The 22,338-nt window shown below is 56.2% G+C and overlaps 1 protein-coding gene across 7 annotated transcripts in view; it reads left to right on the top strand.

Annotated features, from left to right (window-relative positions):
• Positions 1-3,477: 3,477 nt before the first annotated feature.
• MINAR1 (membrane integral NOTCH2 associated receptor 1) overlaps positions 3,478-22,338 on the top strand; it is a 32,679-nt gene continuing 13,818 nt past the window's right edge. For 5 of the 7 annotated variants that reach the window (XR_007149609.1, XR_007149613.1, XR_007149612.1 and 2 more), the window contains exons 1-2: positions 14,894-17,297; positions 19,371-19,625. Coding sequence is in view for 2 of the 7 variants with exons in the window: in XM_047846659.1 (XP_047702615.1) it covers positions 15,009-17,297; positions 19,371-19,625 (2,544 nt within the window). In the remaining 5 variants the exon portion in view is untranslated. Of the gene's footprint in view, positions 3,604-14,893; positions 17,298-19,370; positions 19,626-22,338 lie in introns of those variants that run through there. The other 2 variants (XM_047846659.1, XM_047846660.1) reach the window with 2 other exon arrangements.

The following is a 22,338-nucleotide window of genomic DNA, read 5'->3' as shown; positions in this document are numbered from 1 at the left end:
AGCACAGTGCCCAGCAGGTGACGAGGTGCTTGGCAGATGCTTGCTGGATGGATGGGAAAGGAGGAGGAGGTCATTTGGCCCGAGTGATGACAGCTGGATGATTCCACTACGTGTGGATCTCGGGAGGCGGGGGCCGGCATTTATTTGCTGCTGTATCTCCAGCGTCTAGAGCGCTGCCTGGCTCCCCGTAAGAAAACGTTTAAAGTAGTTAGTGTTGTTAACTAGTCTTTTTAGATTTCCAGCGTGGGGGGCGTCGGGGTCCCCCCCCCACACACAGCCAGCTCCTGGACACCTGCAGGGTGTTGGGAATTCAGTTCACTTCCGACCCTGGCTGCTGGAGACAGCGTCAGATCCCACAGGGTGAGGGCTCCGTCCCGCGGGACCCGGCTCGCCCTCCCCGCTCAGACAGCGGTGGTGAGCCCCCTCCCCCCTTCAGACAGAGGTGGTGAGCCCCCCGCTGTCCCATGTGCCTCACACGGCTGACCGGCCACAGATTGGAGGCTCCGACCGCCTCCCCCTTGCGTTCAATTAATTTGCCAGAGCAGCTCCCAGAAACGCTTCCCATTTGCCATTTATTAAAGGATCTGAGAAAGGATGTGACTCAACAGCCAGCCGAGGAGCTGCGGAGGGCAAGGGCCCAAACAGAGGAGCGTCTGTCCTCCGAGGGCTGGGGGCCCAGCCTGGTCCCTCAAACGTGGAAGCTGTCTGAAAAGGGGGCCAGGAAGCCCTCCTCTCCGGTTTTGCGGAGGCTTCGTTGCCACATGGTCACGACTGACTCGGCCAGTGGCCGTGGACTCAGCCTCCAGCCCTTCTCCCCTCCTGCAGATTGGTCCAAGCCTCTAATAACCCTTGGTCCTCCTGGCAACCAGCCACAGCCCTCGGGTGGGGTCCAAAGTCACCTTCATTAATGACATGATAGCCACTCCACCTTTATGGCTCTGAGGCGTTTTCAGGGTCTGTGGATGAAGGCCAGATAGGTTTTAGAAACATATCTTGGCCACCTGAAGGGTCGAAAATACACGTATTTTAAAACTGTCGTATTGCATCTAGGAACTGGGTTTCTCCGAAAGGTGATAAGCAGTGTATGTGGTGTGGTTCTTCATTCTGTTCATAAACATTCTGATTCTTTCCCCTTCTGGGCACGTGGAGGGTCGCTTTTCCCTGCTTACGAGACATCAGGCGCGGCCGTGCGCCTTGCTTGGCTGGAGAGATGTTGTGGGAGCTCTAAGCTCTAAGAGGACCTCACCGCGTCCTCCCTTCCCCTCTGCTCCGGTGATAGAGAAAGCCCTAGAAGGTGGCTGCTCCCTCAGCGTGAGTCCCGGAGGGAAGGTGATGCGGAGCACGGGCCCTCGCTTACTCGCTGTGGACACGGAACGTGGAGGAGAGAGTGTTTTGAGCCCCTGGAATCTGGGGACCGTTTGTGGCTGGAGGAGAGTCCGTCCTGTCCTGACAGGTGCACAGAGCTCAGGCCGATGCTGGCTTTGGGCCAGAGCCCATCGGGAGGGCCGGTGGTCGCTGAGACGGGGCTCCGCCGGGATCAGGACCGGGGGCTGGCCGCCACACTGAGGTTATAGTTGTCTTAGCTCGTTAGAGAGCTCCCTTGGGTCGGTCTTCTAAAGAAGGACGCGTGATAACCCAAAGCCTGCTGCGTGAGCCGCAGAGTGCTGGTGTGAGAGTCGAGGGGGAAGAAAGTGAGTCTGATAAATGTGTTCCCGGATCAGGAAGACTAGAAGCCAGATAACAAAGAGAAGCTGCCTGTGATCTGGGAATTAAGGCAGAGAGAGCCTGTGTTAGAGCTGAGTGGCCCGCGTCCGGTGGCTGTGGCACACGGCCGTATCCGTCTTCCTCCCAGGCCGGGAGCCCCCTGCGGCCGAACCACACGCAGCTGCACCTGCGCCCGTGGGGGCCGTCCTGACAGCATGGCCTCCCGAGCACCATCGCCGTGGGATCTTCCGGTGCTCTGGGTGTGAGTGCCTACCCTCAGCTACTGAGAGCTTTCGTGGCAGCCTTGTCCCCTGGCGTGGCCCCGGGGAGGTGGTGCTGAGCCCTCCACCCCACCCCCCTGCCCTGAGCATCTTCCTCAGTGTGCGTCCCACCTGCTGTGTCCTTTCCACCTGCCGCTCTCCTCTCTTCGGGGGGGGGGGCAGTCGTGGCCGTCAGTGGCTCGTGTTCAGTGAGTGATTAGCACGAGGAGGCCCTGGGCTTTCGAGAAAGCCAAGATTTCTGCAGGTTTTAGGGTTACTCGAGGAGACTCCAGGACACGGCTGAGAAAACAAACCAAAAGGGTCAGCAGACCGGCAGGGATTGGTGGGGGTCCTGCAGTACGAAGGGCTTTAGACTGTTCCGGAAGCCTGCGGGGTGCCTACGGTTGTGCGACGGCCACCCAGGAGGAATCAGGAACGTGTACGGGGCTGAGGAAGGTGGGAAGTAATACCTCCGTGTGGGTGCAGGTTGGGGCGGGCAGTCGGTGGGGGTGGGGGTGAGCACGGGGGCAGGTGGGGGGCGGGCAGACACAAAGAATGGCCGTGGGCGGTGGGCAGCGGGCTCACCCTCTCTGTCCCGGTCACCATTGGCGCACTTCCTGGGCGGTGCTAACGGCCCGTCTGCTGGTCCGCCTCTCCCGTGGAGCTGGGAGGCCCCGGAGGGATGGGGACGAGAGCCTGTGTGTCGTCGCCCTGTGACTCGCACGGTGCCTGGCACAGGCTGGGTGGCTCCGGGAGCTGCCAGGTGAGGGAGGGGACGAACGGCGTCTGCATGACTCACAGCTCACTCTGCAGGGATGAGGGAGGCCTGACTCGGTGGCGGCAGCAGGAAGGAAGGAAATGCCCCGATCCCGCCCCCTGTAACCTCGGCGAGAGTCCCCGCGTGACCGAGGACCAGGTCTGGGCTGAGGGGAACTGTGCTCCACGCCAGGACGGGGAAGCGACTTGCCAGGCACAGGGCCCAATCGGGAAGCACCCCAGCCGGCGGCACCGAGGTGTGACTCTTCCAAATCCCCCCGCCAGCCGCCAGCCCTCCCGGAGCCTCTCGGGGCCCTTCCAGAGTGCGGATTCCCAGGCTTTGCCCAGGGCTGTCCAGGCCGAGCGTCCGGGCTGAGAACCGAGCCTCTGTTTACCCCACATCTTGCAAGTGCCCGCTGCCGGGGGTGGGGGGACCCGGGTTCGAGCCCACATTCTGAGTCACAGACCGCGCCTTGTGGCCGAGTCCCATCAGCGGGAAGGTGCGGTGGCCGCAGCCGGTCGGGGCTGGTCAGAGGAGCCCGGACAGAGGGGCCGTCTGCCGACCCTGGGAGGGCTGCCCTTTACCAGGTCCCTGACGTCTGCCCAGCCTGGGGTAGGGCTGGTTCTGGTGTGAGGAGCAGCCTCGTGGGGAGAGGGGGGCGCTGCCTGGTCTTGGGGGCCACCATGCCCACCGGCTCAGGTCAGGGTGCCGCACGCACCCTGGGGAGAGGACGAGGCAGTGTGGCCATCCGCGTCTCCAGGATTTTTGGATGTGTTTCAGGACCCCGGACAGGAGAGCCCGTGTTGACCTCCCCGGTGATAACTGTCACCCCCTCACTTGCCCGCCCACAGAGGGTTCTCACCGACAGGCTGGGCCAAGCAGGTACTGTTTTATCAGTTAGGGCAGAGCATTCGCCGCTGGGAAGGACCCAGGTTTCCAGTTATGTCCCCCTAAGTATGAGAAAGCGCAGCGATGAGGTTTTCTTCCTTCTGTGTGCTCGGGTGGGGGGCATGGGGGAGAGGGGCCCCCAGAACCTGTGACTTAAAATTTTTTTTTTAATGTTTATTGACTTTTGACAGAGAGAGAGAGAGGCAGAGCATGAGTGGGGGAGGTGCAGAGAGAGAGGGAGACACAGAATCCCAAGCAGGCTCCAGGCTCTGAGCTGTCAGCCCAGAGCCCGACGCGGGGCTCCAACTCACGGACTGTGAGATCATGACCTGAGCTGAGGTCGGAGGCTCAACCGACCCATCCAGGTGCCCCCAGAACCTGTGACTGTCACCTTCACAGCAGAAGGGACTTTGCACACTGATTAAGCACCTTGAGAAGGGGAGCACCCTGGATATCTGGGTGGCCCGTGTCATCACAACAGCCCATACGTGGGAAGAAGGCAGAAAAGTCGCAGCGGGAGGCGTGGCCTCTGGGGCAGAGGCGGCAGTCACGTGACTGCTGGGTTTGGAGCCAGAGGAAGGGGCCGGGAGTCCTGGGAAGCCTCGGCCAGGAACCGAAACCCTCGAGGAAACAGGTTCCTCCCTAGAGCCCCTGGTGGGGTCGCTGCCTGGCCGGTACCTGGGCTTTAGCCCCATGAACCCACGGTGGACCCCTCACCTCTAGGTCCCTCAGATGGCAGGTCGGTGTCGTTTTAAGGCTCTGTTTGTGGTGACACGTCACAGCGGCAGGAGGGAGCACATACAGGACAGCGATTGACAGGGTCCGTATTTGCCACCCACTGGGGCGGCAGAACCCAGGCGATGGGCTCTCTGGGCTCTGGGGGCCGTGGACGCCCTGGGCAATCTGCCCGGATCTTCGCCCTGGTCAGCGTTTCTCGGGTCCTGACTCCACCCTCTTGGGACTGAGCCGCGGAGTCCAGAGGTTCCACCGGGCCCACTTTGGGAAACTCGACAGTGAAAGCTCGACACCGTCGCCAAAGCGCATCGGGCGCGGAAACCGCGGAGCCGCTCCCCGCTGTCCGGTGGGCGCACGTGGGATCTGGAGCCCGCATTCGGATCTGTCGCCGAATGAAAACCGTTAACACGAGTTCCGGCGAAGGAAAACGGCAGGACTCTGAGGGCGGATGCGGGGGGTTTCCTGGGCGCGAATGCAGGGGGGGGGGGGGGTTCTTGTGCTGCCAGGCAACGTTGTGGCGTCCCTGCCCCTCCCCCATGCCGTCTGTCTGTCCCTCTCCATTCTCTTGGCACCATCTGGTCCAGGGCTTCACCTCTTCCTGGGAGGTCACAGGAGGGAGGTGGCCTGGGGACAATTTCAGGCGGGGAGAGGGGACGTTAAGGGACCTGTTACCTCTCGTTATTAGTATTTTACTCTAAAAGGAAACACGAGCGACGCCTGAGCGTTAGGAAGGCATTTTTGGAGACGTTTTGGTAAATAATCACTTTGGAGCTAATACTAATACCTAGTATTTCTTGGCACGCTTTGCACGCTATATTTTATAAAATGCCTCTATGGGCAGCCCAACGTGCCCTTTATGCTTCTGCCCCAGGGCCTTTGTACTAGCTGTTCCCTCTGCCCTGGATGCTTGCCTCTCCCCCAGGGAGGGGAGGCAGGCACATGGTTTCTTCCATGCATGTGTGGGGACTTCGTCCAAATGCAGTCTTTCCCCTGAGGACTTGTCTGACCATCTTAACATTACCGCCCCCTCTGCCCTGTTCTTTCCGAGCTCCTCTGTTTTTCTCCGTAGGTAGTTCGCCTCTAATGTACTGTAGGTTTTACTGATCTATTTTGCTTATTATCTGCGCCCCACCTAGAAGACAAGCTCTCCAGGGTAGTTTTGTTTTAGCTTTGGTCTGCTCTGTATCCTGCGGTATCGCTACGGCTAAAAACAGTGCCTGGCATATGCCAGATATCTTTTGAATGAAAAAATGGATGTCTCATTTGACCCCGTTGGTGATCTCAGGAGGAGGAAGTGATACCTTCCTTTTCTAGATGAGAAAACCAAAGATCAGAGGTGATAATTTATTCCCCAATTTACAGTGCTGGGATCTGCCTGAAGATCCTTGCCTCTTTATTGTTTGTTAGAAAATCAGATGATTCAGAACATTTAAGTGACAACAGACCTGAACAAAAGGACGAAAAAAATCAGCCAGGGACACTTACTACTAGTTTTGGTATATAGAGGGTGTGTGTTTACAGACAATTTTATATCACGTTATAACATACCATTTAGGCATACCTTTTTACTGACGAAAGGCCATTGATATTAAATGTGTCAACGAATATATATTTGCAGCATGATTTATTAACGGCCGCGTGGCATTTCACTGTTTATCGATGCGCTACAATTTCACGTGACCAGTTGTTGGGTACAAAGGTTATCCGCGATATTTTCTTACTATGGGCCATATTGAAGTGAATGTATCTGTAGCATTTTTTTTACACATACTTGATTCTTTCCTTTGGAGAAATGCTTACAAGTGTGGATTTGTTTGATTTAAAAATAGCTATATTTTCATTTTAGGTGTTAAGTTTTATTTTAAATGTTACCGCTGATTACTTCCTACAACAGCCGTCGCACAGATGTGCCCTGGTGCCACAGTGCAGGGGGTTGCCTGCTTTCCCACATCCCCCTGATAGTGGTACGAGCCTTCTGGGTTTTTTTTTTTTGGTTGTTGTTTATTTATTTATTTTTGGAGGGGAGGGGAGGGGCAGAGAGAGAATCCCAAGCAGGCTCCGCACTGTCCGCGCACAGTCCGACGCAGGGCTTGAACTCACGAACGGTGAGATCATGACCTGAGCTGAGGTCGCACGCTTAGCCGACTGAGCCACCCAGGTATGAGCGTCCTGACCAACTCTGCTGCAGCAGGCAAAAAGTCTGTTTATTACGGTGCTTCTCCAGTCCATAAAGAAAATATCAGCTTAAATACTGTAGATTTATAAATTAGAAGGTAGGCAAACACATTGCTGTTTTAGTGTGCTTTATTTGTGATGATGCGCATGATTTTCTTAGCCTCTCTTTCTTTGTAAGTTGACTGTTTTTTTCTTTTGGACTGTTCCTCCTTTCGTAGTAGTATTTAGAGCCTTCAGTAAGAGGCGAATGGCTTCTGCATTCCAGTTCCTTTTTTTTCATTTTTTATGACGTTTATTGGCATTGTAAGTAAGTCATTTCCAGTTATCCAAGCTGATCAGTCTCATTCTCCGTGATTTCAGCTTCTGGAACCTCGTGTGGAAGACACTTACCCGACCTCCCGTTGTCTAAATCCCGACTAAAATCTCCTTCTTTGTATTTCATGCATAATGTCCTTTCGTATGTGCCAACGACTGAGAACTAACTTAATTTTTTACCAGTTCGTTAAGCAGTCACTCCAATAATACCTAATGTGGACGCATTTATGTTTTACTGAATAAACCATTATTTTCTCATTGACCCAAACGGCTACCTTCATCATACGTTGAATCCTTACCTGCATTGGGTCTCCTTCTTGTCTTTCTACTCTCCATGGATTTCTCCACCAAATTATGATCATAGGAGCTGTATCATAAATTTTAACATTTGGCTGTCCAAATAGCTCGGCGTTTTGACCAGAAAACTCATCTAATTATCTTAAAGCAAGTAACTGCTCAGGGTTCCCTCCAGCACACAGAGCCATAAAAATGCAAACAGAACAAAGCAGAACATCAACAAAATGCTGTCTTGTCCATTTTCTTTTTTTCATTTATTTACTTATTATTATTTTTTTAAATATATAGTTTGTTGGCTAACATATATAGCAATATAACAAATATATAGTACGTTGGCTAACATACAGTGGACACAATGTGCTCTTGGTTTCGGGTGTAGATTCCTGCGATTCATCGCTTACATGCAACACCAGTGCTTGTCCCAACAGGTGCCCTCCTCGATGCCCATCCCCCATTTACCCCCTCCCCAAAGCCCCATCCCATTGATGGACCTGGAGGGTGTTATGCTAAGTGAAATAAGTCAGGCAGAGAAAGACAGACGCCATATGTCTTCACTCATGCAGGGAACTTGAGAAACTCCACAGAAGACTGTGGGGGTGGGGACAAATAGCGTTTGTTGATTTTCTTAGTTGCTCGCCTTTGCGGCCTTATTTATAAAAATTTTCTTTTCTGTTTTTGGCAGGTCTGAGCGGGAACTTGTTGTTCTAGTTTTTAGAATGTACTTTAATTAGTATGTATTTTCAAAAGTGCGTAAAAGAGGAGAAAGTGACCTAAGGGATGTCCATCTGCCACTGAGGTGAAATAGGGGCTTCCATTTGGTCATTTTGCCAAAGTGCTTGTTGCTTTGTGTTTTCAAAGGAAAGACTGTGAGAGTCCTGCTCCCATCACCTGCCCTCCCCCCGTGGTGGGGGGGCTTCCCTTCTGGAGTCTTGGGGGTGGCCACCCGCCAAACACCAGGCGTTGGGCAGATGAAGCCGACAGTGGTTATTAATCACACGTTCACAACCTGGAGAAGGAGGACACGGGGCCACACAGGGTTTGAACTTGGGAGCAGACCAGACACACGGGCTGCGGGAGGCAGGCTTTGTTGTGACAAGACGGTGAGTGACCCATACTTCCCGTGGGAGGCTGTGATCGGCCTGTTTGCACAGTTCCACAGCTGGCAGGGTACCAACCCCCGTTTGGCTGGGGGGTCTTGTCCACAGGAGCAGATGGGGAGCCATTCGAGGCCCTCCAGGTCTCACCAGATGTCAAGGCAGCGCCTAATGCTGGGCCTTCATTTTAGGCTTCTCCACATCTTCCTCCCCCTCTGTCTTTCTCCAAAAGAAACCACTGTCCCAAACCTGGCATATTTCATTCCACATGCATTTTCGTGCTTTCCTTCTTATATATACATTGCAGAACAATCTATTTTGTTCCAAATTACACCAGTCACATGACACATCCATTTGTAACTTTCTTTTCCATGCATTTTTATGTTTTTGTTTTTCTTTTTTTTTAAATTAAAAAAAAATTTTTTTAACGTTTATTTTTGAGACAGAGAGAGACAGAGCATGAACGGGGGAGGGTCAGAGAGAGGGAGACACAATCTGAAACAGGCTCCAGGCTCTGAGCTGTCCGCACAGAGCCCGACGCGGGGCTCGAACTCACAGACCGCAAGATCATGACCTGAGCCGAAGTTGGCCGCTTAACCGACTGAGCCACCCAGGCGCCCCAATGTTTTTGAAGTGTATCCTCAAATTGGCTGTAAATAAATTCATATTAGCTGCTGTATGATATCAATTATATGATCTCCCCACCCCCCTGTACTCTTTTACTATTAAAATCTGTCTTTAAGCATCAGCTTTGCTTCCTTATGAACCCTGTGAATGGTCACCTTGCTTTGTAACCAGAGGTGGATGTGGAGGGTGATAGAATTTGCTTATCTCGAGCTTTTTCTGTATTGCCAAATTGCCTACTCTTTTCCAGGCACTCATACGTAAAACTCAGTCATGCGAGATCAATACTATTACTGGATTTAGATTTGGGCTATCTGGCAAAAGAGTCTACGATCTTTAACTATTGTACTATTCTGCCTATAACAAACACGAACTGTATTCTGATTTGGCTTTGGCTGAAATTTCCTACTTCATCCTGATCCTTGCAGCCTTTCCGTGACAGTATGTTTAGGTATATCGCTCATAGGTGGCACCTGGCTGCAATTAAAAAAAAAAATTCCAAATGAGAGTCACAGACTTTGAGCTGGTGAATTTAGCTTGTTTATGTTTATTGTGATTTGATGTATTTGGAAAGATTTCTGTCACCTTATTCATGATTTTTACTTGTCTTACTTTGTCACTGCTTCATTTCCCTGATTTCTGACCTTCTATTAATTGATTGTTCATTTATTCTGTTTTCTCTACATGCGTTTAAAATTCTACATTAAGTTTTGTAATTTCTTCCTGTTCTCCTGGTGGTGATCCATACATTTTTTTCTTTTCTTCTTTTAAAATTTTTTAGGGGCGCCTGGGTGGCTCAGTCAGTTAAGCGGCCGACTTCGGCTCAGGTCATGATCTCCCGGTTCGTCAGTTCGAGCCCCACGTTGGGCTCTGTGCTGACAGCTCGGAGCCTGGAGCCTGTTTCAGATTCTGTGTCTCCCTCTCTCTGACCCTCCCCCATTCATGCTCTGTCTCTCTCTGTCTCAAAAATAAATACACATTAAAAAAAAATTAAAAAAAAATAAATCTTTATAAAATTTTTTAAATGTTTATTTTTGAGAGAGACAGAGTGTGAGCAGGGGAGGTGCAGAGAGAGAGGGAGACACAGAATCCGAAGCAGGCTCCAGGCTCTGAGCTGTCAGCACAGAGCCTGATGAGGGGCTGGAACTCACAAACCACGAGATCATGACCTGAGCCGAAGTCCTTTGCTTAACTGACTGAGCCACCCAGGCGCCCCTCCATAAATTGTTTTCTAACATACATTTTTGAGTTAACATCTAAATGTATTTAACATTCCTTCCTCCTCTGGAGGATACCAGGTAATGCTTAGGGAGTTTTAACCTAGATCACCACCCCCCTTCTATTTTAGCTCTAAAAATAGTCATTAACGTGGTTTTATACAGTTGGTGTGTGTTTAGAATTTACTGTATGATTACTGCTTTCTTCTTTCTGAATCCATCTTTCTTTTCTCTGAAGGAGCTTCTTCAGTAGCTTTTACAGTGAGGAATGTGAGCGACAAAGGCATCTTCGTCTGCAGTTAGTTTTAATCTTTATTTCTGAATAATAGTTTATCTGGTGATAGGATTATAAACGATAAGTCATTTTTCCTTAGCACTTTAAGAATTTTGTGTCTATGTCTTCTAGTTTTTCTTCTTTTTTTTTTTAACTTTAAATAGACCAATAATTCTGGACATCTGTTAATGGAATACACACAATATGGATTTTGTAAAGAGACCTCGGTTTCTCTGAAAGATGGTCCAAATTACAATATCATCTTTATAGAAGAGAATAGTCTGTTTTTGTTTTTTTTTATTCTTGAAAAATCTGTTTTTAGTTTTATTCTTTTCTCAGTAATTCATTCCCTCCCCCACTGCCTCAACCATTTCAGGGCTTTCTCTTCATGTGTGTTTTGCTGTTTAAAGGTGAATTTATTTCTGTATGTCTTATTTGGGGTTGCTTTTTGAGTTTGAGGTTCATGTTTCCAGTCTCAAACATTTCTAACATTATCATTTTGATTATTGGCTTTCCACCATCCTCTCTTTCCTGGAATACCTGTCAGACATTTGTTAAAACTTCACCAACCATGAGATCATGTGAGAAATGTTGTGACCCAGGCTCGGGCAGAGGGCCGCTGACCACTGAGGAGGGCACGACTCCCTTAAACTCTGGGGTCAGTGAGGGGTGGGGGAGGGGCGGCCACAGGGCCCCCGGAAGGGGAGCAGGGTTCCAGCACAGGGAGATGTAGGGCACTCGGCAGGGTTGAGGGGGACGGTCCGTGGGGCCACACGGGGTCCTCAGGGGGCCTGACGGCCAGACGCCCAGCTGCTCAGGGCCCCCTGAGAGCCCTCCCTGCCCCGTCCACGTGCCCACCGAGATTCATGAGGACCGTGTGGCTGGCAGGTGTCGTGCTGGTTGGTGTCGGCCGCCTGGACCCGAGACGGTGGGTGTGTGGGTGCCTCGGCTGCTCTCACAATGTGCTTTGGGCTGTGCTGGGAGCTGAAAGTGTTCACACCCTGAGGGACCGGCCCAGAGAGAGCTGAGAGAGAGGGAGGCTGAGTGAGCGGGGTGTGGGTCTCCGTGTGTGTGTGTCTGTGAATGTGCACGTGTGTTACTGTCCCAAGCGCACCGAGAGCCGTGACGCCCCCTCTCCGTCCTGTGGTGCGTGTTCCGCGTAGGCCCCTGCGTAGAGCCGGGGCTCAGCAGGTGCACGGGCCAGAGCGGCCCCCATACCTGCCCCCACTCGGGCCCTCGGCAACTTGCGTCTCTTCTGGACGGGCGGTCACCCCTCCTGGGACCTCAGTCTCCGGTCTGTGAGATGGGGGCGGCGTTTCCCCCACCCCCACAGGGCTGCCTGTGGGGTCGAGGGAGGGAGCCCGCCCGCGGCAGCTGGAGCCGGTCCCGCCGTTACAGAGCACCCGTGTCTCCAGGCTCCTGCCTGGTCTGCTCTCCTGTGGGGTTTCTCTGTGGCCACTCGCACACGGGCTGCCCCTGCGTCCACACGCCCACTTGCGTGGCGGCAGGTGCCTTCCCCTGGCCGTCCATGAGCGGTTTTAATAAAACATGACTCAGGCTTTCCAGATCACTCGTGATTCCTTCCTTCACTGCCGGAGACCCTGGGCCTTGCTGACTGGGGCCGAGAAGTGTGTAGCCAGCGGGCAGGGGAGAACGTGGAGAAGCCCCCCGGGGAAGCAGAGTCGGGGTCTCCCGGGAGCCGTGCAGGGTCCGGGCTCGCTGCTCCCCGTGGCTGCCCTACGCCCCCCAAGTCTGTTTCCCTGTCGGTCAGGACACTCCCAAGAGGTCTGGTGAGGCTGTCAGAGTCCAGGAAGAGCGTCTCTGCAGGTGCTCGGGTCCCCAGTGATGGAGCAGCATGTGCATTTGTCCCCCCCCCATCCTGCGCCCACTTACTCCACTCTCGGGTCCCCTCCTTTAACAGACGGTCCCCACACCGAGCGCTGTCTCGGGGCGGGCTGGGTGGCCCTGTAGGGCGTGCTTCCCGGCAGCATGCTCTGGGCGGGAACGGGACCCCTCGGGGCCTCGTTGCCTCCTCCCCACGGGGACATCCAGACCGTGGCCCCCGCAGACACGTGTGGGAGCTCCTCGTGGGAGCTCTGCCCTCAGGAGGGACAGCCCGCTGCCGGGAGCCGCTGAAGCCAGCCCAGAGAAAAGATGCGGTTCCTGTAGAAAACAGGGGAACAGGCTGATTTGACAATCAGCAGGTTGGCCTGCGGCGTCCTGGTAAATCTCAGACCTGGTCCTCGATAATGGATGCGCTCTACTCTGTCTGAGGGAATACTGTGAAACCCTCGGTTTGGTGTGTTTAATGTCTCCGTTCAGGGACTGGTTAACGTGGCTTTTCCGTCCATTTCGAAGTAAGGCTTATTATTTCTGTGTGCTGATTACGAAACAGCAGACGTCAGAATTTCAGAGAGGATGGGAAATTATGAAGAAAAATAACATTACGCAGAACACATCAGAACACAGGGGCAAGGGGTACGAGGGAACTTTCTGTGGCACTCGGAACGTCCTAGATCTTTCCAGGGGCGTTGGTTACTACACAGACGTGCTTTTACTGAAGCTTCAGCAAACGTACCCTTAAGATTTGGGCATGTAGATCTTATTTTTTTTTTAACGTTTATTCATTTTTTGAGAGACAGAGAGTGAGAGGGGGAGGGGCAGAGAGACAGGGAGACACAGAATCGGAAGCAGGCTCCAGGCTCTGAGCCGTCAGCCCAGAGCCCGACGCGGGGCTCGAACCCACGGACCGTGAGATCACGATCTGAGCCAAAGTTGGACGTCCAACCAACTGAGCCACCCAGGCGCCCCATGTAGATCTTATATTAAAGAAAAGCTGTGAACTGTTGTGGGGACTTGGATTAATGATACGCATGATGAAACGCTCAGGGGGAAGTGTTCAGATGCCTGCAATTTACCCTGAAGTGCACTAGAAACAAAATAAGCTAGGCCGACGAAGGATGGATGGGTATGTGAGAAACCAGATACGGTAAAATGTTAATGGTGGAATCCAGATGGCAAGTATATGAGTATTTGCTATAAAATTCTCTCGACTTTGCTCTATGTTTGAAAATTTGCATAATAAAATACTGAGGAACGAAGATTACCGTTCAGAAAAGAAAAGTCCATATTTACCACCCAAACGTAACCACTGTTAACATTTCAGTGTCCGTTAATTTCTTTCATTGTCATCTCCAAGAATATATCACTTTGTGTAATGAAGACCTTCTCACACATACAGGCTAATTTTCATTTTTTTCGCTCAATATTGTGTCATATTTTTTTTTGTCATTAAAAAGTCTTCCGTGTGTAATTTTTAAATTTTTTTTTTCAACGTTTATTTTTTTGGGACAGAGAGAGACAGAGCATGAACGGGGGAGGGGCAGAGAGAGAGGGAGACACAGAATCAGAAACAGGCTCCAGGCTCTGAGCCATCAGCCCAGAGCCCGACGTGGGGCTGGAACTCACGGACCGCGAGATTGTGACCTGGCTGAAGTCGGTCGCTTAACCGACTGCGCCACCCAGGTGCCCCCCCTGTGTAATTTTTTTTTTTTAGTTTTTTTTTTTCAACGTTTATTTATTTTTGGGACAGAGAGAGACAGAGCATGAACGGGGGAGGGGCAGAGAGAGAGGGAGACACAGAATCGGAAACAGGCTCCAGGCTCTGAGCCATCAGCCCAGAGCCTGACGCGGGGCTCGAACTCACGGACTGCGAGATCGTGACCTGGCTGACCTGGCTGAAGTCGGACGCTTAACCGACTGTGCCACCCAGGCGCCCCCCCCCCCCCGTGTAATTTTTAAATGAAGGTGTAATTCACCTGTAGCGAAAGTCACACGTGTTAGCACACGGCTGCGTGACTTTTGACAGATGTAGACAGTCAGGGAAGCACCGTCCGCCAGCCCCCGCGACCACCGACGTGTCTTCCCGAGCGTCATTAAAGTGGCGTCCTCACGCACGTGGCTTCTTTCGCTCACGCACAATGCCTGTCAGCCCCGTCCACGCTGTTGCCTGTACTGGTAGTTTGCTCCTTTTTGTTGATGCGCTTTAATCTAATCTTACTGCTTCAAAGAGTCATTGTTCATCATAACATATCTTAGGTACGCATTCCTTTGTTATTTGGGCATTCAAGATGCTTCATTTTTCCACTGTTATAGACGCCATCACAGCAAACATCTTTGTACATAAATCACGGTCATCGACAATGTCTTTAAGGTGGGTTCCTGGGAAGGGACTTAAAAGTCGTAGGCTATGAATGTTTCCGAAGCTGCTGATACACTTTTATTTTTTTTTTTAATTTTTTTTTTTTAACGTTTATTTATTTTTGGGACAGAGAGAGACAGAGCATGAACGGGGAGGGGCAGAGAGAGAGGGAGACACAGAATCTGAAGCAGGCCCTGGGCTCTGAGCTGTCAGCACAGAGCCCGACACGGGGCTCGAACTCACAGACTGTGAGATCATGACCCGAGCTGAAGTCGGACGTTCGACCGACTGAGCCCCGCAGGCGCCCCTACACTTTTAAATTAAAGAGCTCCTCGCGCGTCGCTAGGTGGCTCGTAACTGGCCTGGTTTACACCGGTGTTCACGATCTGCCTCTACTTTGTGATGTTGTCACTGTAGAACGGACTGGAGCACTCAGCGTCGGCCACGAGGCTCTGACGTCCTCAGCCATGGACACCAACCAGGACACTTCCCTCTTCCTGATGAAGATCTTGGAGGAGCTGGACAGCAAGCAAAACACCGTTTCCTACCAGGATCTGTGCAAGTCGCTGTGTGCCCGCCTCGACCTGTCCCAGCTCGCCAAACTGAGAAGCGTCCTCTTCCACACGGCCTGTCTGGACCCCAACTTCCCGGCCACGCTGTTCAAGGACAAGATGAAGTGCCCCGGGAACAACCAGCAGTCGAAGAAGATCATGGTGGCCGCGGACGTCGTGACCATATTCAACCTGATCCAGATGAACGGGGGCGCGGCCAAGGGCAAGCTGCCCACGGGCCGGCAGAAGGGGCGCCACAAGGAGGCGCCCTTCGAGCCCTGCGGGTCGGACGCGGAGGCCCGTGCCGCGGCCCAGTGCGAGCCCCTCGGCTGCGAGCTGGGCGACAGGCCCTTCCGCCGGGGCTACCCCGCCCGCCAGGCGTCCCAGGGCCGGAAGGCGGACCCCAAGGACCGCCCGCCGCAGTTCGTGCCTGCCTCGGAGCCCAACTTCCTGCTGGGCGTCGGCCAGGAGCTGAAGAGCCGCGCGGCCTCCCTGGACCGGCTGCAGGCGCTGGCGCCCTACTCCATCGCCAGCCCCCAGCCCTGTGAGATGCAGAGAACCTACTTCCCCATGAACATTGAGAGCGAGCCCGTCTCAGATCAGGACTCCCTGCCCATGAGCCAGGGTGGCAGCACGGAGCCCTTTGTCATCCAGTCCTGTGTCCAGAAGAGGAACATCTTTAAGGAGGATTTTCACAACCTGATGGCCGTGTCGCCCACGCTGGTTGGCCCCGCCAACAAGGGGGAGGTGGAGCGTGGGGAGCCCCGGGGGCACCCGGAGCCCCACAGGACACCCTTCTTCAACCACAGCTTTGAGATGCCCTACAACAGCCCGTACCTGAACCGCACGTACTCCCCGGTGCCTGACAAGAGGCGGGCCAAACACGAGAGCTTGGACGACCTTCAGGCCTCCACGTATTTTGGGCCCACTCCAGTGACGGGGGCTCAGGAAGCCAGGCGCTGCCCGGGGAGGCCGGGCAAGCAGACCCCCTGGCCGGCCAAAAGCTGGAGCCTCAACACCGAGGAGGTCCCTGACTTTGAACGGTCCTTCCTAAACAGAAACCCCTCTGAGGAGAAGCTGCGATATCCACACCCCAGCAGCCAGACCCCCAGTTTCCCGGCCCCAGACAGGCGGCCCACTTACCTCGCACCAAGCGACCCACAGCAGGTCCTTCCCGGGGGCTACGCGGCAAAACCAGATGGGCTCAAACCTAAAGCGGTCTCGTCCCCTGTTGACCTGGAGAAGCACGAGCCGGTCAGAAAGTTCAAAGACAAGAGCATCAGCTGCACGGGGGCGCAGCTCAGCTCAGACACCAGCAGCGTGGGCACCCAGACCGAGCAGCACGTGTTGGAGCCCAAGAAGTACAAGGACCTGTGCGCCTCCGGACAGAGCAAGTACAGTGACAGGCACGCCATGAAGCAGTCGGACGACGACTCGGAGGCCGTCAGCGATGACATCAGCGACATTTTTCGATTTCTTGACGACATGAGCATCAGTGGCTCCACGGGGGTGATGCAGTCCTCCTGCTACAACAGCACAGGGTCCTTGTCTCAGCTCCACAAGTCGGACTGTGACAGTTCGCCGGAGCACAGCGTAACCAAAATCGCCAACGGGCTTCCCGGTAGCAAAGGAGAAAAGGGCAGCCGGCCCGAAAGCAGCAGCCACCGCTCCGAAGAGGAGCTGAAGACCAGTGTGTGCAGGCTCGTGCTGAGGATCGGCGAAATCGAGCGGAAGCTTGAGTCGCTGTCGGGGGTCCGCGAGGAAATTTCGCAGGTCCTGGGCAAGCTAAATAAGCTGGATCAGAAAATGCAGCCACCCGAGAAGGCGGGTGTGCAGGTCGACCTGAATTCCTGGACGAGCGAGGCTCCGTCCGACGAGAGCGCCTCTCCCCGGATGTTTCGTGGGCACAGCGGCCCCCGTGGGCCCAAACCCGAGAACACGGCCGACTGGTGCTGCTCAGAGGCCAGCGGAAGCAACAGCGAGAGCCTCCGCGTCAAGGCCTTAAAAAAGAGCCTCTTCACCAGGCCGTCCTCGAGGTCCCTGACGGAGGAGAACAGTGCCACGGAGTCCAAAATCGCCAGCACCTCCAACTCGCCCAGAGACTGGCGCACCATCACCTACGCCAGCCGCGCGGGCCTCGGTGAGGAGGAGGTGAAGGACAGGGGCCCCGGGGAGAGTAAGGACTGGCACCAGAAGTCCAAAGAGGTAATTTAATCCGCGCCCACCAATCGGGGCTCTCGCGCTGGGACGGCCCCGGGGCGCATCCCCGGAGGAGCCTGGCTGTCCTTCCAGATCTGGGGCACTGTCCGCGTTAGGGCAGGGAGGACGGCCCGGGCAGATGGTCCGTCCGCCAGCTGGAAAGAGCGTGTGCCCGGTATTGTCCACGGGAGAGAGCGGGGTTCGGGTTCAGGAGGGGTGGCGGAGCGGGGAGTGTGGGGGAGACGCGGGCGAGCCAGGGATGACTGCTCCTGAAACAGCGGGGCGCAGGGAGCGGGCGGTGAGTCCCCAGTCAGGAAATGGCCCCCCCGCCCCCGACGGCAGCTCCCCGACACCCGACGCCCGTTTCCCCTGCCCCGTGGCTGTCTGCCGTCGCAGCCGTGTGCTCACTCTTCCCGGGAGCCTCGGTGCCTTTGCATCTTGAGGGCCGACACCTCCCCGTCGGTGCCAGGGCGGGCGTACACGGATGCTCGCGTCCCCTGCCGCGGGGAGCCGCGGGCCAGGGGCGCCCGCGGCGGCCCTCCTCGCCCCTTTCTGGCCAGAGCCGATGCCCTGATTCTGCGGGACGGGCCGCGGGCGCTCGGAGGGGCCGGTGCCGGGGAGGGCGTGATGGTGGTGTGTGGGCTGCGGGCTCACGAAGCCACGCGGGAGGCTGGCTTCCACGCAAGTTTTCAGTGTCCAGAATCGGAGGAAGGAGGGTAAAAGACGTGATTTATATACATATATGTATATACGTATATATATATATGTTAATCTTTGTTTAGGTGTATTTATTCTTGAGAGAAAGAGAGCACGAGCAGGGGAGGGGCAGAGAGAGAGGGAGACACAGAATCCGAAGCAGGGTCCAGACTCCTAGCTGTCAGCACGGAGCCCGACGCGGGGCTCGAACTCACGGACCGCGAGATCCTGACCCGAGCCGCGGTCTCTGAGCCGACGTCAGAGGCTCCACCGACTGAGCCCCCAGGCGCCGGAAGTGATCTTGTCCGATCCCAGGGAGGCCTGCTGCCTGTGCAGCCACGTGCGGCCCGTGCTGTGGGAGCCGGTGTGGCGCCAGCCGGCCCGGTCCACGTGCAGGCCCACGCTCACACGCTCACACACTCGCGCCTCGCGGCCCATCCCGCGCTCACGCACACGTCCCTCTCAGGCACCCGCACCCTCTCCTCCCTGCCTGCCCTGTTTTCCCTGGCTTTTCCGCGTCACGTACACGGCTTCGTGTTTCGGTGTCGACCCCCTCTGACACACGGGCGGGCGGCCCTCTGCTCGGCCGTCCGATCTGGCAGGAGAGGGGGAGAAAGGCGGACACTGACAGGTGCCCGCTTCTACGGGCCTCGCCGTCCAGGGGGCGGACGGATGGGGAGCCGGGCAGTCACGGGCCTGCAGAGTGTGCAGAGATGGGGGCCCACCCAGGCTTGGCAGTCACCGAGTGCTTCCCGGAGGCCCTGTGAGACCCCCGAGTGACAGGTTCATGGAGAACAGAGTCCCCCGGGCCGGGACCCCACACTGCTGTCCAGCTGGCCGCTCCCCGGAGGGTCTCAGCACCACCGGAGGCTCCCGGCGTGTGCCCTCTGGCTGCTCCCCTCCCGAGGGGCAGGGTGGCCCGATGTCGGAAGCGCCTTGAGGGGAAGGGCCTGCGGTGCTTGCTTCTCGGCACCAGGTACACACCGGGAAAAACGAGGCGCTGAGACTCCCGGAAGCCCAGCTGGAAGCCGAGCCCCCAGCAGCTGTGCCCCTGCTCCGTGGGGGCCTCGCCCCTGCTCGGCGGGGCCTCTCTGGGCTCCGCTCCGTGCCTGCGCGAGGAGGGCCGCTAACGGCAGTGACTCCACGAGGGCTTGGTCCGCGAGGTCTTGTTACCTGAGCTCACGTGAGGGCCGTCCCCTTGCACACTTTTCCTGGACACTTGCCCCCACTCCTGGCGTACCTTCATTCTGTGCCAAATCCCCGCATTCTGTTCCCCGGACGCCCTCGGGGCCTCGCAGTAGAAAGCTGCTGGCTGCCCGGTTGTGCCGTGAAATCCCACAGCCTCCGTGCTCCTTTCCTGGCCTCCCCTGTGCCCCTCTGCAGGCGGCCGGGCCATACAGCGTCCCCCCGCACCACCGACTGCCCAAGCAGTGCAAAGACGGCTTCCTGGTGGAGCAGGTGTTCAGCCCGCACCCCTACCCCGCCTCCCTCAAAGCGCACATGAAGAATGACCCCCTGTACGCGGACATGCGGCTGACGGAACTGGCCGAAGTGAAGCGGGGCCCGCCCTCCTGGACCGTCGAGGAGTACGCAAGGAACGCGGGCGACAAGGGCAAGCTGACGGCCCTAGACCTGCAGGTGAGTCTCGCGCGGTCACGGGCGGCGGGGGGGAGGCCCCCCCACCCCAGCCCATGCAGGAGGGACCTCGCCGTCCGGCGCCCCGGGGCCCCCGCCCCGGGATTCTGAACCTTGATCGGCCGTAGAGCCGAGGCTTTAACAAGGGGAGCGTTACTTTGCTGATTCGCTTGCAAACATTTGGCAGTGGGAACGCGGGGTTGATTGACTGACTTTGGCCGCCGAGTAGCTTAAACCGGTGCATTTAAGGCTCCGTAGCGAGTGTACATCCTCCTCGTTCGTTGCCCACGGGACCCGAGACAGAGCTTCACGAAACACCAGCCGATTTCTCCTTCCACATGTGGCACGTGGGATAAACATATTTGTGGGAGCCAAGCTATGGATTATGTGTCCATGTGGAGCGGCCCCAGGTAAGAGCCGCCCCCGGGAGCTCGGTGAACGCACTCGTGGCCCAAGTCTGGCCACCACACGAGGGGCTGGGGTTCGGGCACACGTCGGTGGGCAGCCCCACCGGGTCCCGTGCACACTGCGCCTGCCCGTGTCTCTGTGTCACCACGGGAAAGCATCCCGTCCTCACCTGCAGAATGAGCTTTGCGACCTGGCCTGTTGAGGGCTGTGGGGGAGGTGCCGGTGGCGGCGGCCGGGGGGCGCGGTGTGGCGGGCAGAGACCCCGGGTTCCCCCAGCGCCGGGCTGCTCTGCGGAGGGACCCGGGACATCCCCTCTGCCCGCTCCACGCCGTGCACTGGTCGTGCCCGTATGTCCCTTGCAGAGCCGCTGTGAGAAGGTTTGGGGAGAAGGCACTGAAAGTCCCCGGCGCTAGAGAGGATTTCAGGGGCCAGTTAAGTGATGCTGAAACGAGTCAGGTCTGCGTGTTCTTTCCCGGGCGGCTGTGAGCACGGGGCGCGGGGACCGTAGGGTCCGCGGCTTGCAGACGAGGAGATGCCAGTTCTGGGAGCCGAGTGCCTGGCCCGGGCCGGACAAGCCTCAGTCTGTGCGGGACCCAGCCCAGCCCCTGGTCCTCCTCCTGGGCTGCTGAGAGAGCGGGGGGCCCGCGTGTCCCCGCAGTGACCACAGTGAACCTGAGTGACGGCAGTTAGGGGAAGGGGCAGTCCTGGCTAGACTCTAACGGTGGGGCTTGTGGTGACAGCCCCCTCGCCCCCCTTACCCCCTGCACGCTGTGTCCCTGGCGTGTGCTGTGTCCACTGTCCCTCCAGGCCGCTCCCTGTCCTGTCCTCCTCCTGCTCGTGGGCCAGGGCTTGGATGCCCTGCAGGAGGGCCCTGTGCGGCTTCGTGGTGGGGGCCACTCCCCCTGCATTCCTGGGTCTCACGGCGTGGATGGTTCAATTAGTACACGATCGTGAAAGGGTCAGATGAATCGAACGAGTCATAGATCGACTAATGTCTTTATTTTAACGTTTATGTATTTCTGAGAGACAGAGACAGACAGACGCGGGGTGGGGGGAGGGGCAGAGAAAGAGGGAGACAGAGAATCCCAAACTGGCTCCACGCTGTCAGCGCAGAACCCAAAACGGGGCTCGAACTCACAGACTGTGAGGTCATCACCTGAGCCGAAACCGAGAGTCGGCCCTTAACCGACTGAGCTGCCCGGGGGCCCTGAAACAGCTTCTTGAAGTTGGGGGAGGGGGCCGTTCCCAGGCACAGGTGACTTTTTGCCCCTACAGATGCGTGACATGTTAACGTGCCACGTTTATAAGTATAAACACAAAATTGCCCGAAATAACAGCAGGCCTTCAGACTAGAGAGCTTTGGTGACCTCACTTAAGGTCGAGCCAAGGAGGGAGCGCCCTTTGCACAAAGCAGGAGCGGAGGGGTTGCCGGAGGCGCGGCCTGACTCGTTCTTGTTCCTTTTCGGAAACTCAGGTGATGTCAGGACAGCTGCGCCATCTGGACGATCTCTGGGGCCCCGTGTGTCTGGGTGTGAGGTCGCCCGCTCGGGGGTGGGAGCAAAGGGGGGGGGACCTGTTGTCATTCCAAGGGTCTGGGGGCCTGGTAACAAGCCACCCTGGCCCCTGGCCCTGGAAACTGTGGTATCACCGCTGTTTGTTGTCCTTAGAGCCTGAAGTTATCGGGAAAGCTAATAAAAAACAGTTTATTTTGCAGGCTGAGTCCCGGCCTGTAAGGTGTACGTGACCGTGAAAGGAAGCCAACTTCCTTCTGTTTGAGACAGAACCCGCCATGCAGGGTGGGCTTGGTTGGCTCCAGGCCTCCCTCCGTGACAAGCCTGGGAGGCAGAGGCGGCCGGGCCCATCTTGAAGGTGCAGAGTTGGGGGGAGGGGGGCTGCTGTTCAGCCGTCCAACCCTCGCAGGTGGCTGCTCACTGTGGCAGACCAGTCTGCCCATGAGATTACCCGTCCCGGATCCCCCTCTCCCGTCCGGTGTCCGTGAGATGGCTGAAGGGCTTTCGTGGCCGAGCCACACATTGCAAGTGCCCGTGGAGGGCAGACTTTGGGGGGAGGGAGCCCTGGCTGGAGCCTGAAGACGGGTGTTCGTCCTAATGGCGGGAGCGGGCAGCTGGGGGAGGCCGGGGCCCCTGGGACTCTAGCAGAGGACGCGGTAGTGGGGGCTCCCGCAGAGACCCAGCCCCCTGTCATGACAGACTTTCTGTTCCTGAGAGAGTCGGGTCACTCACGATGGCCCAGGAAGGGAGGGACTGTCAGGGAGGGGCTGTCACGGTGCGATGGGCAGGGTGAGAGC

Source organism: Prionailurus viverrinus, unplaced genomic scaffold (genome assembly GCF_022837055.1).
Source record: "Prionailurus viverrinus isolate Anna unplaced genomic scaffold, UM_Priviv_1.0 scaffold_40, whole genome shotgun sequence".
In the NCBI taxonomy this organism is placed as follows: Eukaryota; Metazoa; Chordata; class Mammalia; order Carnivora; family Felidae; genus Prionailurus; species Prionailurus viverrinus.
This window is presented reverse-complemented; position numbering and strand designations above follow the sequence as displayed.